The sequence below is a fragment of the Rana temporaria genome, chromosome 2 (genome assembly GCF_905171775.1).
Source record: "Rana temporaria chromosome 2, aRanTem1.1, whole genome shotgun sequence".
NCBI lineage: Eukaryota > Metazoa > Chordata > Amphibia > Anura > Ranidae > Rana > Rana temporaria.
Window position 1 is genome coordinate 469,010,456 of NC_053490.1, and position 16,489 is coordinate 469,026,944.

A 16,489-nucleotide genomic window follows, 5' to 3' on the forward strand; every position below is an offset into this window, starting at 1 on the left:
CCCACAGAAATTATAAAGGGCAAGAGGAATCAGCCAAGAAGAACCTCAGATAGTGAACAGATACTGTGGAACACTGCTGAACGTTTTAACTCATACCACAGACTAGACCTAATGCCGCGTACACACGATCATTTTTCGGCATGGAAAAAAAGTTTTAAAAAAATGTCATTTAAAATGATCGTGTGTGGGCTTCACATCATATTTCAGGTTCTGAAAAACGTCAACATTTTTTTCCCGAACATGCTGCATTTTTTAACAACCTGATGTCATTGCCGGCAATTTGCGGCAAATACCGCCATTTTGACATGCGATTTGACATGCCAAATCGCATGTCAAAACGCACCAGTGTGAACCGGGCCTCCAACTGAGACTTCATCTTGAAATAAATAAGGTAGTTAAAAAAATGTAAAAACGTGACAGATGTTCTATGTACCATTGCCAGATACTCAAATTTGTCCCTTCTCTAGCCAAAACTGGGAAAACTTTGTAGGCTGGAGTTCTGCTTTAATGGGTGAATCTGAGCGAGAAAAGTTACATTCACAGCTACATAAATACAGTGATAATTACAGAAACCAACATTTAAAATAAAAATAAATCCAGATATTGATTAAATATTTTAAAGGGATGAATGTATTGGTAAAAAATGATTGATGAATATGACCGTCGGTCGTTCCATAGATCCTAAAACTTTGACATCACTTTACTAGTGTAATGCTGCCACCTAGTCATTTGGCTAGGACCCGGCGCAACCCCGATCTCTGTAAAGAGCCGATGACGCAGCTCTTTAACCATGTACTCGGCTGTGTTCAACCACAGCCCATTACATGGAAATGCGAAAGTCCCGCTAATCGGCTCACATCACCTCACACTGACAGAGTGTGTGGTGAGGAGAGCCGATCAGCGGTGTCTCCTCACAGGGGACAACCAGACAGGTAAAAAGAGAGCTGATTATCAGTGCCCTGATTACAGTAAAGCCCCCCCAGTGCCAATCAGTGCCACCAATCAGAGCCCATTAGTGATGCCAGGCAGTGCCACCTATCAGTCAGTGTTGCCAACCTACCAAATTGAAGCTTACTGGCACGACACCCAAAATTTACTGGCACAGCCACGTTTTTACTGGCATTTCACAAAAGTTACTAAATTGCATTTTTAGGTGCATATTTCAGTATTTAGGCTACAAACAAGTACACTAGGCAAATAGCAATGTGATTTAAGGTAAAAAATAAATAAAAATTTGTGTTATTTTTCGATATAAGGGCAAATTATTTTGTAACATCAACCCCCTCTGCGGTGCCACAATCTCCCTCTGCCTCCAATCTCCCCCAAGCCCCCTGCCTCCAATCACCCCCTGCCTCCATCCCCCTCTGCGGTGCCACCAACAACCCGTCTCCATCCCCCACCCTCTGTGGTGCCACCATCCCCCTCTGCGGTGCCACCAACACCCCCTGCCTCCAATCTCCCCCTGCCACTAACACCCCCTGCCTCCAAACTCCCCCTGCCTCCATCCCCCTCGGTGGTGCCACTGCATCCACCATCACCCCCTGCCTCCAATCCAAAAGTGCCCTTTTTTACAAACTGTCCGTAAAAGTACGGACGGTTGGCAACACCACTATCAGTGTCCGCCAGTGCCGCCTATCAGTGCAGCATATTAGGGCCTCCTCATAAGTGTCCAGCAATGCAGCCTCAACAGCGCACATCAGTGAAGGAGAAAAATTACTTATTAACAAAATTTACTGACAGAAACTAGGACCTTTTTTTTTTCTTTTTTCTTTCTTTTTGTAAAAAAAGTAAAAAACACAGCAGTGATTCAATAAAAAAAAAAATGGTATTTTTTGTAAAAAAAAAAAAAAAAAGCAGCAATGATTAAATACCACTAAAAGAAAGCTCTATCTGCGTGCAGAAAATGATTAAAAATTCATAGTGTATAGAGTACAGTGTTGCATGACCACGCAATTGTCATTCAAAGTGACCTGGGCAGGAAGGGGGTAAAAGTGCCCAGAATTGAGGTGGTTTAGCTTTGACAAAGAAACCTGGAAGCTGATTGGCAGAGTTGCATCAAATTTTGCACTCTCCAGTTTTAGTAAATAAACCCTAATGTGATGTTGACCGTGGTATTATTGTTGGGGCCAGATGGGTTGGTTTGATTATTTCTGTAAGTGCTGCTCCCCTGGGATTTGCATATCTCAGGATATGTTCACACCAGCCCCTGCATTACATGGCAGCAGTTGCAGTGCCAATCATAGCACACTGTTCACTTTTTTTATGAACTTTATTGAAATGTCACACTGACATTTCATTAAGTTCTATTGATTGATGTGTGGTACAAGGCCTGCCATACTTTTTTTTTTCCAGTGCAGAGCACCTGCACACCACCATGGTGGTAAACCTTTACATACCACTTTTACCTACAGGTACCTGTCCGGTTTAGGAGAAATTTACAATATACGCTTGCGCCAATGTCATTGGCGCATGCACACTGAAGAAAGGGCATGACCATGCCGTTTCTAAAGGACACGTGTTGTGACCGAAGTCACAAGACTCTGGCCAGTCACAAAGCCGAAGTCCACACCCCCGAAAGGAAAGGGTTGAAGATGGACGCTGCCATCAGCAGGGACATTGCGGGCTTCGTTTGCAGGTAAGTGGTAAGTTTGCAGAGAACAAAAGAGGAAGCAAAACCCATCAGGGTTTACTTCGTCTTTTATCAACAACATAGGAGACAGGCATTTTGCCTTGCCTTGTGGTACAACTGTGCTGGAATAGCTGCCCAATACATTTTCATCGCACCCGGTGTGAACATACCACAGCCCGTACAGTTTACTCAGAATGGTGCAAAAAAAAAAAAAAAACACAACATCCCAGTGGCTTGTTTATCTGCAGACAAATATGTTAATAGGTAAGAGCAGAATGGTCAGATTGGTTTGGGTTGACTAATAACTCTTGGTAAACAGAAAATATCTCAAGCCTCGTACACACGGCCGAGGAACTCGATGGGCAAAACACATAGTTTTGCTCGTCGAGTTCCTTGTGAGGCTGTCGAGGAACTCAGCGAGCCAATTTCCCCATTCCCATCAAGGAAATAGAGAACTTGCTCTCTTTTTGGCTCGTCGAGTTCCTCGACAGTTTCCTTGTCGAAAAATGTACACACGACCGGTTTCCTCTGCAAAAAAAAAAAACAGCAAGTTTCTTGCTGGTTTTTGCCGAGAAACTCGGTCGTGTGTACGAGGCCTCAGATGCACTAAATTTTTGACACTTTTTTGGACTGAAGAAACATGCTGGTATTAAGGGAGGAAATCTGTGATGCTAATGTAATACTGCCCTGCATTATATTTTTTATACTGATGACAGGTCCACTTTAAATATAGGAGAAGATTCGGTAAGTTGTTCTTAATGATCTGGGTTCAGAATTTAAGTCCAGGAAGGATTTGCAACATTAACTTATAATAATATTTAACCCACTTTGTACAAGAAAGGCAGAAACCTTTTTTTCCTTCCAATTAAAACTCATTCAGGTTCGGGAAGTGGAAGTGAAATCTCATGAACACATGGCAGACTTGTGATTCTTATACATAGTTTCTGTTCTGTAGTGTTCCCTGGACACAGCTTTTGTAAGAATCGTTCCCGGAAAATATTCCACTTGTCACTTCCATTAATCATAGCCTTCATTACAGCTGTCTTAGAAAAGGGATTTTGGAGGGAGCTATCATCGGGTCAGCACGGAAGCATTCCTAGCTTTTTAGATCAATCTAAAAGGAAAGTTTTTTTTTTAAGGGCAGACCGCTATAATGGAGAACATCAAAGGCCTTGAGTTATGTTTTGCAGCCTGTAAGGTGTCAGTGGAAACAGCCAATATTTAACTGTACACATTTCCTTACTGCACTATGGCGTAATGTGAACTTTGAACCTTTCATGAGTCATCACTGAACAACTTTTCCAAATAATTTTCCTTTATTCTTGGTTTTTCTCTTTAACAAATTAAAGCGGTAGAAAAGCCGCTGCTGTTTTTTTTTTCCCATACCTGAAAAGCAAAAGCCATAATGAGCTAGTATGCACCGAATACTAGCTCATTATGAAATACTTACCTTGGAACGAAGTTAGGGGAACTTACCTGGTCCATGCCGAGGGAGATGTCATCTTGCCTCAGCGTGTCTTCCAGGTATCGCCGCTCCAGTTTTGTGATTGGCTGAAGCGACCGTACAGGTTTAGGAGATATTCTTTATACTTACAGGTAAGACTTATTATAGGCTTACCTGTAAGTGAAAGTGGTAGTACAGAGTTTAGTACCACTTTAAGTATAATCACCTTAAAGTGGTTGTAAAGTCTGAAGGTTTTTTAGCTTCATGCATTCTGTACATGAAGGTAAAAAACCTATGTATTGGTCCCCCCACAGCCCCCCTAATACTCACTTAAACTCCCTCTTGAGTTGAGGGGTATCTTAATATAGCGCGGTCTTACCCCGAAGGGTTCCTCTTGATTCTACTCAATGATTGCCTAGGCATTTGATAACATGATCTCCAAAGAATGAAAGGATTGGCCAATCTGAACTCTGACCTTCCCCTTTCTCAGAGATCCCATGAAAAGGTGCTTAGGCATTTGCTCATGTGTCTAGCCATTGTGGGATCTGGAACAGAGGTTTCTCTTCCTCTTTAAAAAAGATTCTTTAAAGTAATAGAAATGATGCAGTCCGGTCTTCGCTCAGCTCTACAAGGTTACAAGTGGTCCCTTGTCCTGCTCGAGATACTCTGCATATTAAATACTGACTTCTCAGATATAGCAGTGATGATAGAGCATTGTTTAAAGGAGTTGTAAAGAAAAAAAAAATGTCACCTTAATGCAATCTATGCATTAAGGTGAAAAAACATTGAATGCTGCCCCCCCCCCCGGGCCCCCGTTATATTTACCTGACCCCTCGAAATTCCTGCGCGGTCCCGATATCCTCTTCACCGCTCAGCCTGCCCGCTGATTAGTTAGAGCGGATGGATTGAGAGCAGCGCAGCCATTGGCTGGTGCTGCTGTCAATCACATCCAGTGATGCGTCGCGCCGAGGGGCGGGGCCGAGTGATACAGCGAGCGGCTATGGCCGCTCGCTGTATCACGGGAGCGCGCCCGCAATTACTGACCAACATGCGAGCTCTCGCATGACTGTGGTAAGTAATTGCGGGGAGGACCAGAGACAGCCGCCGAGGTACCCAGAAGACGTGGATCGGGGCCACTCTGTGTAAAACGAACTGCACAGTGGAGGTAAGTATCACATGTTTGTTATTTTACATGACATTTTTTTTTTCCTTTAGTGACACTTTAATATTTAGATTTTACCTACCCATGTCAATGAAGTAATTCCTCCTCCTGATCCTAGTAAGAACATGGCAGTTTAGAGAGGCTCTCTACATTGTTAAATTGGGTGTCAAGTGACAACGGTCATGTTAGATTTTGGTCTGAGAATTCCTTCAAATTAGCTATATAATATCCCTAATTACATTGGAGAAAAATCTTAACTTGCTGTCATCAGAATAAAAAAAAATTCTTGAAGGTATCTGTACTTTGATAGTATAGCATAGCCCCATGGAATTATCTTTTTTTTAACATTTAACCACTTAAGTCCTGGACCATTTGGCTGGCCAAAGACCAGGCCACTTTTTGCGATTCGGCACTGCGTTTCTTTCACTGACAATTACGCGGTCGTGTGATGTGGCTCCAAAACAAAATTGACGTCCTTTTTTCCCACAAATAGAGTTTTCTTTTGGTGGTATTTGATCACCTCTGTGATTTTTATTTTTTACGCTATAAACAAAAATAGAGCGACAATTTTGAAAAAAAAAGCAACATTTTGTCCCTTTTGCTATAATAAATCTCCCCATTTTTTAGGCCGATATGTATTCTTCTACATATTGTTGGTAAAAAAAAAAAATCGCAATAAGCGTATATTGATTGGTTTTCGCAAAAGTTGTAGCATCTACAAAATAGGGGATCGTTTTATGGCATTTTTTAATTATAATTTTTTTTTTACTAGTAATGGCGGCAATCTGTGATTTTTATCGTGCCTGCGACTTTATAGCGGACACATCGGACACTTTTGACACATTTTTGGGACCATTGTCATCTTTACAGCGATCAGGGCTAAAAAAATGCACTGATTACTGTGAAAAGAACTCTAGCAGTGAAGGGGTTAACCACTAGGTGGCGCTGAAGGGCTTAAGTGTGTCCTAGGGAGTGATTCTAACTGTTAGGGGGAGGAGCTACCAGTGACACGTTACTGACCACTGTTCATGATCACAGGGAACAATCGATCAGTGACATGCCACTAGGCAGAACAGGGGAATGCCTCGTTTACAAAGGCATCCCCCTGTGCTGTCTTTGCCGACCGCAATCGCGGGCCACCAGGGAGCATCGAGTTCCCGGGACCCGCGAGCGCACTCACGAGTCCCGCTGGGCGACAAATTTAAAGGGACGTACAGGTACACATTTGCCTGCCCATGCCATTGTGCAGACATATATCTGCTTGCGGCGGTCGCTATGTGTTTAACCACTTAAGGACCCCTTCACGCCGATATACGTCGGCAGAATGGCACAGCTGGGCACAATCACGTACCTGTACGTGTCTCTTTAAGCCCAGCCGTGGGATCCAAAAAAGTGGACTTCGCACACCAGGTGACAAGCCAGAAATCTGTTTTATTGTTTGCAACACAGCCTGCACAAACTCCTCCTCCTTCTGACATGTTTCACTTAAAAGAAATTAATGGCAAAGCAATAAAAATTAAGCTCTTCGAGTGGAAAGTGTGGGAGGGGTTAGTGTGGGCTGTGCTGTGAACAATAAAGTTGATTGCGGGATCACTTGGTGTGCAGCTGCCATTTTCTTGAGTCCTACTATTTTACTACTCTGCTTCCCCATATCAGATTTGTCACAAAGGTGGAGTTGTACTTTAAACAGAAGTCTTAAGAGAATCGTGCCTTATTTTTCTTATCTTTTCACACTTGCATCGCTCTGTTTCTTTAGGTAATGGCGCTACCACAAGGTTCTGTACAGAAGATCCCTTTACTTTCAGTCATCTTGTTGGGCCTCCTGAATTTCAGCAGTGGAGGTGCCTACTATGGCATGAAGCAATTACCTCCACAGATACCACAGTACCAGCAGCTCGGACAACAGATGCATCATATGCCAATAGGAAAAGATGGCACACCACTTGGGCACATGGGAAAGGAGAAAGCACACATGCCACATTATGGAAAAGACATTCCTCAGATGCCAATGTTTGGCAAAGACATGATGCCGAGAAAAGATGGGAAAGGTAACGGACGAGGTAATAAAATCATTTATTTTCTACATTGCCAATTGTAAATTTAAAACACTGTACTTAAGAGGTCCTCAAATATTATTATAATACAGGATTTATATAGCACCAGCAGTTTATGCAGCGCTTTACAACATAAGGGCAGACACTACAATTACAAGACATTTTAATACAGCAGGAATCAGAGAGCCCTGCTCGTTAGAACTTACCATCAAAGAGGGAGGGTCAAGAGATACAAAAGGAATGGCTGATGGAGAAAATTAATGTACAGTTGTTAGATGGGGGCTGGATAGTTTTCAGGGATCGTCTGAAAGTGGACAGAGTAGGAGATAGTTGGACATAATTAAAGGGATGGAGTTCCAGAGGATGGGAGAGTCTCTGGAGAAGTTCTGGAGGCGAGCATGGGAGGAGATTACAAAGGTGCTAGAGAGCAGGTGATCGTGTGAAGAACAAAGAGAACAATTTGATTGGTATTTAACTACTTAACCCCCGGACCATATTGCTGGTCAAAGACCAGAGCACTTTTTGCGATTCGGGACTGCGACGCTTTAACTGACAATTGCGCGGTCGTGAGACGTGGCTCCCAAACAAAATTGGCGTCCTTTTTTTCCCACAAATAGAGCTTTCTTTTGGTGGTATTTGATCACATCTGCGGTTTTTATTTTTTGCGCTATAAACAAAAATAGAGCGACAATTTTGAAAAAAAATAATATTTTTTACTTTTTGCTGTAATAAATATCCCCCAAAAATATATAAAAAAACATTTTTTTTCCTTAGTTTAGGCCGATACGTATTCTTCTACATATTTTTCGTAAAAAAAAATCGCAATAAGCGTTTATTGATTGGTTTGCGCAAAAGTTATAGCGTTTACAAAATAGGGGGTATTTTTATGGCATTTTTATTAATAATAGGATTTTTTGTACTCACCGTAAAATCCTTTTCTCTGAAGTCCATGGACGGACACAGCTCCTTAAATCTTGACAAGTGGGTTATGTTCCCTGTTTACAGGAGAGGACTAGGCAGAAACATGTTAAATAGTTAAATACATGTTACATTAACAGAGTTGAACAGCCCCGCCCAGGGGGCGGTCCCTCCAGACATAACCCTCCTCACTGCAGCTTGCAGCCTCAGTTCGTAACAAGCAGTACAAACCTAAAAAGGAGGGGTGGGAGCTGTGTCCGTCCATGGACTTCAGAGAAAAGGATTTTACGGTGAGTACAAAAAATCCTATTTTCTCTTATCGTCCATGGACGGACACAGCTCCTTAAATCTTGACAAGTGGGACGTCCCCAAGCAGTGTCAAAAAACGAGGGGTGGGAAATATATCAGTAAAAACAATTTTAACTTCACCCCAAAACAAGCAGAGCTCCTCAACGGAGGAGGTGCAACTTTAAACAGCCGCCGGCAAAAACTAGCGGCTGAAAAAAACATCATAAGATGCACTCACAGCAACCATGTAAATTCTGGAAAAAGCGTGAACGGACGAGCAAATCGCCGCCTCGCACACCTGTGAGACCGACGCATGATGTCGGGAAAAAAAAACCCAGGAAGCACCAATTGCCCTGGTCGAAAGTGCCGTGACCGGAAAGGGGGGCCCGCCCTTAGGAGCATAGGCCTGTATGACGGCCTGCCCGATCCACCGAGAAATGGTGGTCGACGAGACCGCCAGGCCCTTTTGTGGACCAGACACCGACACAAAAGAGAGTCAGAAGCTCCGAAATGGAGCCGTAGTAGGCTGGTATACCCGCAAAGCGCGTACCACGCCTAAAGTATGAAAGGCCGAAACCTCCTTCGGAAGAAGGGAAGGTCGCGGGCGCACCATCACCTAATCCTTATGGGGGATCAAGCATGGCGGCTTGCAAGACAAGACCGCCAACTCAGAAACCCCTCTAACAGAGGTAAAGGCCACTAAAGGGGCCACCTTCTGAGATAGTGTCAAGAGAAAATCTCTCTGATGTTTCCAAAAGGAAGGTTCCTGAAGAACCGAGAGCACCAGAGTCAAAACTCATGGGGGAAGAGATGGGCCAAGAGGGGAAAGTATATGACAAACCCCTTGCACACAAAAAAAGGGGACCCACCAGGGAACGGGCCGCAAAAAGGCCACTAAAAGAACACAGCCAAGGCTGAAATCTGCCCCCAAACGGTGCTTTAAGCAATTTTTAGATCCAATCCAAGCTTTAAAAACAGCAGGACCCTGGACATTGAAAGTACGCCCGTGGACGTCACTCCATCCCTTCGCACCAAGAGAGGTGCGACGGTAGATCCTCCGGAAGAAGACTACGGTGCCCTGTTGAGATGACCGAGTCAGACAGACCCTGGTCACCTAAAGTCTGGCTTCCAATAACCATGTTAAGCAAGTCAGTGACTGTACAACAGGAGGAAGTATGGGACCTTGAGACAGGAACCTCCTGCCCTGGCAATCGCCAGGGTGCCTCCGCTACCAGGCGCCCGATATCAGCGTACCAAGGACGCCGAGATTAATCTGGAGCGATTAGAATCATCGGGATCTCCTCAGCATCCACTCTGTGGAGCGGCCGAGGAAGCAACTACAATGGAGGAATGGCAAAAAATCACCGATACAGACAACACAGGGCCACCAGCGCGACTGACGCGTCTGTACAAGATCACTAGACCTGGCCACTAACTGACACCCTTGTGGCGGAGACAAGCTGCCAGGAGATCCATGCCATGTGAGGCTCACCTCCTGCAAGGGAGCCGAAACACCCCAAGCACAAAGACCAGTCGCCCTGGTCCAGCATCTGGCGACTCCAGTAGTCTGCCTGCCGGCATACCTGATGGTAGACTGAAGCCACGGCCGTGGCGTTGTCCGGCTGAAACCAGATTGGTCGACCACAAGGAGAAGCATAGCCTGATCGCCTAAAATAGTAGGACAATGAACAGTAGACAGCACCTGGTATTCCCAGGCGGTCTTCCACCAGGCACTAGCCAGGCCCGACCCTGGGTAGCTACCGAGACCAGACACATTCAAGGAGGTGTGGTCATAGGTCCACGCAAGTCCAGCGACTCAGGGCCGACTGGACCCCCCAGTTTTGTGAACCTCCAGGTTCACAACCCGTGAGCTGGCATTCGTCGTAAACACCGACCACTGGAAGGAAGGAACAACTTCCCGGACCGAAGAGTCGGGAATCTCTGTCACCAACTCAGAGAGACTCTGACTAGGTGGCGCACAGGAATCTAATGATTTCAGAGACAAGAGATTTTTACCACCTGGACAGTAGTTCCACTGGAAAACCAGGGTGTGGAACTGGGCATACAGTACCACCTTGAAGGAGGCTACCCACAGACCCTGAACCAGCAGGCGCCCGGAGAGAAGACCGATTGCGTGATGCCAATACCTTCTCCGCAGACTGAAGAGTCTGCAATTTCTCCAGGGGAAGAAGGACCTTGCCACTGAGGAGTCTGGATCAACACTAGATACTCCAACGCTGAGTCGGAACCTAGCATGCCCATAATTTGAACCCTGGGTCGCACACATGTAGGGCAGGCTTGCTGCCACTGAGCTACACTTTCTGGCCTAAACGTTTAACATCCACCCGAATCTTCGGAGGGTCTGAATGGGAATAACCCATCCACTAGGTCGGAGACAGAAGCTGCTCTCAGAAGAAAGTCGTCAAAGTAGCCAATGAGGCAAAGCCTCGCTGTCCCAACAAAATTCAAATAAGTGCGAGCTCCTAGCTGAAAACCCATGGTGCTGACGCCAGATCAAAAGGGAGGGCCACAGGCTGACAGAGACCCTTCTCTCATCACGAAGCACAGAAAAAAACACTGACATGTGCAAAACGGGACATGCATGTATGCGTCCCTGATGTCCGAGGACGTCAGGACATCCCCCGGATGAAGCGCAGCTACCACCGAACAAATGGATTCCATGCGGAACTACCCGACGTTCACAAAGGTATTTAGGGCCTGAGGCCCATAGAAAACCCCAAAACTCTCGTCCTGCAGGAAAGGTAAAATTACCTTGCAGCTTAGCAAATCCCACACTGCCCAAGGCAGACCGACGTGCCGGGAGGGGAAGACACAAGGACAGAACTTTGTTCTGTGGATAGGAGGAAACCCTATCTAGTACTCCGAAGAGACCACCTCGCAGACCCACTAGTCGGAGAGCAGGGAGGTTTCACTGAATTGTGAACCTGCAAGCCGCCCCTCCCACCTAGAGACAGGGAGGGAAGGCTATATACATTGGCAGGATTTGGGTGCCGGCGTGATCGGCTTATGCACCCAGGGACAGATTAGTCCCCCAGCTGGGCCTTTGACGGCCTGGGAGGGTTGCCCCTAAATAATACACACACATAGTGTTGTAGGTGTATGCACACATGTCTTTGGAGGAAACCGGAGTACCCGGAGGAAACCCACACAGACACAGGGAGCGACAATGCAAGCTCCAGGCAGATTGGCGTCAGTGTGCAGATTGGCGTCAGTGTGCAGATTCGAACCAATGACTCTTTTGCTGCCAAGTAATGGAGTTAAGCACTACACCACCGTGTGCATAAAACCATTCTGAAACAGACGCCCTGGATAACAAGGGCGCAGCATTCAATGAAGCATCACAGACCTATATGAGGCCCTGGACCAGCTGGTCCGCTAGGCTAATAACCTCAGGAGAGAGTCGGTGCTCCTCCACTGTCTGGTGCAAAATGCTCACTCTGTGAGTTGTATACAGCACTAGGGGTCAGGACTACTCCAAGATGGCCGCCGAGCGTTCAAAACGCGGCCACAGGAAAAAGGCCAGCACAATGTAAGCTGCGCCATAGCGTGGCTACGACAAAATGGGCGCCAATGGGAGTTTTCAATGTAATTGAAAAATCTCCCAAAAAATAGCGCCAGCGACCACTGAGACCCCAGTGTAGTGGCCACAATAGGCCGCAAGCCAGACCCCAGCATGGTAAACATGGAACGGGTCAGTACTTCGGATCTTCTATCAGTCAGATCCATACAAGCGGGGGTTCCCGCCAGGCGGTGAGGGACTACAAAAGCCCTCAGTGGCTTTTCTCATTCCGCATCTCAGAAATTATCAAAGAAGGGCACAGAAGGAAAAAACCTACACAGCGGTCTGATTTGTGTGATCCAAAAAAGACCGAGCCCTCAGCGGAAACCCAGCTGCACTATGCAGCTTAGGAGAGTCCCTTGCAGCAGTAAAAAGCGCACCCATAAATGCCTTATTCTGCCTTTTTTTTTTTTTAACTAGGTACCTAGTCCATGGCTCCATAACAGAGCATTCCCCAGGGGATAACGGGGAAGGGGGCACTCTTTTACCGCCCGCCCGCAGTCCACCCCCACCCTGGCACAAACTGTGTCCAGGACTAACAATAAAAACTCTGTGGGAATCCCAGGTGCTAACACCTGCTGCCACCACCAGCATGTGGGGAAGGACCCAGATACTGACTCCAATATTTACATATAGTGTGTATTATAATATGCACACCTGTCCATACAAATAGACAAAAGCTCCTAGAGCCCTATTCAGGGCCTCTCACCCACTTGCTGCGCTGACCAGGGGTAACCAGGGGACTCCCTCAGGAGGAGACTGCCCAGTGCTGTCTGTGAGAGGAAAAGAACCGTGAGGTAACTTTTGCAGGGACCTGTGTTTAAACAGGAAAAGCCTCATAGGGCTGTTTTATTTAAGGATAAGACACAGATACAGCATAAAAAGCAAAACCGTTACAGGTGTCACCAATCAGTCAGCGTCTGCTGAAGTATAATCATAAACATCTGTGCTCATCACAGGGCTTTTTACCTCACAGGAAAGCCCAATACAAAAAAGAAAAAGCACAGGCCAGATAACACAGTCCCCTCAGGAAGGCCCCCTCCCCCCTGACAGCGGCAATGTTAGCAATGCAGCAAGGGAAAGGAGCAGGGAAGTAAGGGGAAGGGACCCCCGAACCCCAGGAATGCCCAGCTGTACCAACCCACCGAAGCAGGAGGGACTGTACTTACCCGTCCAAGCGAGGACTCGCTGACGCATTCCTGACAGAACTACAACCGAAATGGAGGTAGCTGTCGGCCCGGTCCACTGTGAGTGAGACAACACCACAGCCCAGTCATATGTGGACCTCGGAGCAAAGCTCACCGGCCACCTCAGGAGTCATGAGGTATGGCGTGGCAGACCAAGCCTCTTTGCAAAGGTGTGCCCACGCTTGCTGGTCGGACTGAGTAGACTACAAGGATCTATAATATCCAGCCTGTCTCTCAGCCAACAGTTGAAAGAAGATTCTTCAAGAAAAAGTAAAGTAAAATAAAATAAAATTTCTCCTCAGGGCGCTGGGCCCAAAGGGAGCCATACGTCCTTCTCCTTTGCTAGGCAGAACGAAACTGAGGCTGCAAGCTGCAGTGAGGAGGGTTATGTCTGGAGGGACCGCCCCCTGGGCGGGGCTGTTCAACTCTGTTAATGTAACATGTATTTAACTATTTAACATGTTTCTGCCTAGTCCTCTCCTGTAAACAGGGAACATAACCCACTTGTCAAGATTTAAGGAGCTGTGTCCGTCCATGGACGATAAGAGAAATATTTTTTTTACTAGTAATGGCGGCGATCAGCGATTTTTTTTCGTTACTGCGACATTATGGTGGACACTTCGGACACTTTTGACACATTTTTGGGACCATTGGCATTTTTATAGCGATCAGTGCTATAAAAATGCATTGGATTACTATAAAAATGCCACTGGCAGTGAAGGGGTTAACACTAGGGGGCGGGGAAGGGGTTAAGTATGCCTGGGTGTGTTCTTACTGTGGGGGGGGGTGGCCTCACTAGGGGAAACACTGATCCTCGGTTCATACATTGTATGAACCGAAGATCAGCATTTCCCCTGCTGACAGGACCGGGAGCTGTGTGTTTACACACACAGCTCCCGGTCCCCGCTCTGTAACGAGCGATCGCGTGTGCCCGGCGGCGATCGCGCCCGCCGGGCACACGCACGGGAGTTGGGGGCGAGCGGGGGGCGTGCGCGCGCGCCTCAGGCGGCGCGCACGCGCCCCCTAGTGGCCGCTCGAGGAGCGGACGTATAGCTACGGGCTCTCGCCCAGGAGAGCCGACCTGCCGCCGTATAATGACGGTGGCTGGTCGGCTAGTGGTTAAAGACTAGGTTAGTGGTGGAACTGGAGGCAGAGTTGTGGATGGCTTTGTAAGTTGTTAGTATCTTGAATTTAATTTGGTTTGGAAGGTGGACGAGCCAGGCAGTAGCATTCATGACCAACTGAAGGGGGGATAGTCTATGAAGGGTAAGCCAATAAGGAGGGAGTTGCACTAGTCAAGATGAATGACCAGGGAGTGAATTAAAAGCTTTGTGGTGTCATTGGTTAGGAAGTGGCATATCTTGGAGATGTTGCGGAGGTTAAGGGAGCAAGCTTCGGACACTGATTTGATGTGGGGCCGAAAGGGTAGTTCAGAGTCCAGGATTACACCTTGAACCTTGGTATGTGAGGACGGGTTTATAGTTGAGCCAATGATTTTGACAAAGAAGTCAGGGGAAGAGACATGTGGGTGAGGAAATATTATGAGCCTGGTGTTGGATAGATTGAGTTTGAGGAAGTGGTTTGACATCCACGCTGTTAGTAAATTAGTGATGAGTGAGGAGACTAATGAAGTGAGCTGAGGGTAAGAGATATAGATTTGAGTGTCATTGGCATAAAAATGATATTAAAAACCATTGGAAGCCAATCAATTGACCCAGGGTGGAGGTGTAGATTAAGAATAGGAGAGCTCCAAGAACAGAACCATGGGGGACCCTGAAGGAGAAAGGGAGAGGAGAGGAGGAAGTATAATTGTAAGTGACACTGAAGGTGTGGTGGGATAAGTAGGATGAGAATCAGGGAAGAGTACAGTCATGGAGACTAAAATAGTTTTTTGAGGAGGAGGGGTGGTCCACTGTGTCAAAGGCAGCAGAAAGGTCCAGGAGGAGTACAGAATAGTGCCCATTGAAAGAGGCATGATGGTCCAATAGAAGAAGCATGATGGGATTTTAATTTTCACTACTGCTAAGTATATCTAAAAGGTTAAGTTGACCTTTTTACGATAAATGAAAAGGTGAACCAGCTCCAAATATCTTGATCACCCCTCTTGACATAGCAGCGGTGACCCCTCATGCTGCCAGTGTAAAGGTCTGTAGACCGTACACCACAATACACAGGGAACGACCTCCTGCAAGTAAATGTCCTGTATGAAATCTCAACCATCAGAGGACATAGGTACAGCCCATGATCCCAGAGTAAAGGGTCAATTCACTGTTCTTAAGACTTTAGGGGGTGCAGACTGGCCAGTGGATGTAGAAAATGTCCTGGCATTAGTGGCTCAGTGGTAAATGAAAATGCCCCAGGGTTGATGGTCAGTAGGAGTAAAAAATGACCAAGGGCATTATCCTTCTTCCAAGGTCAGTCCTTGGTTTCAGTGGAAGGAACAGTGCTTTTTTTCGTTGGTATCAATAGTTGGTATCAGTAGAAGAAATAGTGTTCCATCGTAGGTGTTAGCGGAATGAATAGTGCCCTATTGTTAAAAGAAAATGCCCCATTGTTGGGAGCCAGTGGGAGGAATAGTGTTCTATTGGTGGTATCAGTAAGAGGAATTATATCCCATCAGTAGTGTCTGTGGGAGGAAATATGGCCTGTCAGTGGGCAAACTTATTACACATAACTATGGCAAAAAAAAAATGACATTTGAAATCTACCATTTCCCTTTGGAAAGACAAAGACAAATCCAGTCTTCTTTAACACCCAAAACTGTGTTGATGAGAAAAGGATGGAGAAGCCAATAGTGTAATACTGATTTAATAAAAACTTTTGTAAAAACAGGACAGAAAAATCGAAAAGCCACAATGGCCTCTTACTGTATAGGTGCCTACCCGGCACTGGGGCTGCAGACGTGTCACCGGGTGTTAAAGAAGACTGGATTTGTGGTGGTGGCATTTTCCTTTTTTCACTTAAAGCAAGATACAGCAAAATAAGAAGATTTATCACTTATTTGTGACACATCACTTGATACAGTATTGGGACTTGATGTCATTGATTATTTTTTGACACAGAGACATTTTGATGTTTGAATTTATATTTTATTCATATATTTTTTTTCTATATATTTGTATTTATATGTAGTAGAAATTTCTTCATAGGATCACCTCACGTATGATTGATTAATATATCACTGAGTGGTCTAGCGCCCTCCATTACCCCTTCATTCATTACAATCA

General features: G+C 45.9%; 1 protein-coding gene across 1 annotated transcript in view; it reads left to right on the forward strand.

Moving 5' to 3' along the window:
• COL8A1 (collagen type VIII alpha 1 chain) overlaps positions 1-16,489 on the forward strand; it is a 132,610-nt gene that overhangs the window by 100,109 nt on the left and 16,012 nt on the right. The window contains exon 4 of the mRNA XM_040338705.1: positions 6,992-7,295. Within this exon, the coding sequence (XP_040194639.1) occupies positions 6,995-7,295 (301 nt within the window). The 5' untranslated portion in view covers positions 6,992-6,994. The remainder of the gene's footprint in view (positions 1-6,991; positions 7,296-16,489) is intronic.